Source organism: Eurypyga helias, unplaced genomic scaffold, assembly GCF_000690775.1.
Source record: "Eurypyga helias isolate BGI_N326 unplaced genomic scaffold, ASM69077v1 scaffold45075, whole genome shotgun sequence".
NCBI classification, from domain to species: domain Eukaryota; kingdom Metazoa; phylum Chordata; class Aves; order Eurypygiformes; family Eurypygidae; genus Eurypyga; species Eurypyga helias.
Genome location: NW_010251581.1, coordinates 1,162 through 1,461, shown reverse-complemented (window position 1 = coordinate 1,461; position 300 = coordinate 1,162). Strand labels below are relative to the sequence as shown.

Genomic DNA, 300 nt, shown 5'->3' with positions numbered 1-300 from the left:
CTGCAGGGTCAGGTAGGGGGTCTGTAGGCCTGTCTGGAGGGTCTGCAAGCCTGGCCTGAGAGGCTGTGGGAGTTTGGGCCCACTCAGGGGGTTTGGGCAGCTCCAGGGAGGGCTGTGGAACCCACCCTTAGGTTCATAGAGCAGGGGGGACACCATGGTGGTGGGGCAGGACAGGATGTCTCTAACCCAGATGGTCCCCATCATCTTTTGGCAGCTGGTCCCCATTGGTGGCCTCCGCCGGGTGCTCGTCATTGTCGTCCTTGCCAGCGTCGCCCTCCGAACCAGTTTCGTCTGAGTCGT

At 62.3% G+C, this 300-nt stretch overlaps 1 protein-coding gene across 1 annotated transcript in view; it reads right to left on the bottom strand.

Moving 5' to 3' along the window:
* Positions 1-181: 181 nt before the first annotated feature.
* Positions 182-300, bottom strand: part of UNC93B1 (unc-93 homolog B1 (C. elegans)) — a gene marked incomplete at its 5' end in the record, with an annotated part of 1,276 nt that continues 1,157 nt past the window's right edge. Inside the window, one exon of the mRNA XM_010152069.1 lies at positions 182-295. Within this exon, the coding sequence (XP_010150371.1) occupies positions 182-295 (114 nt within the window). The remainder of the gene's footprint in view (positions 296-300) is intronic.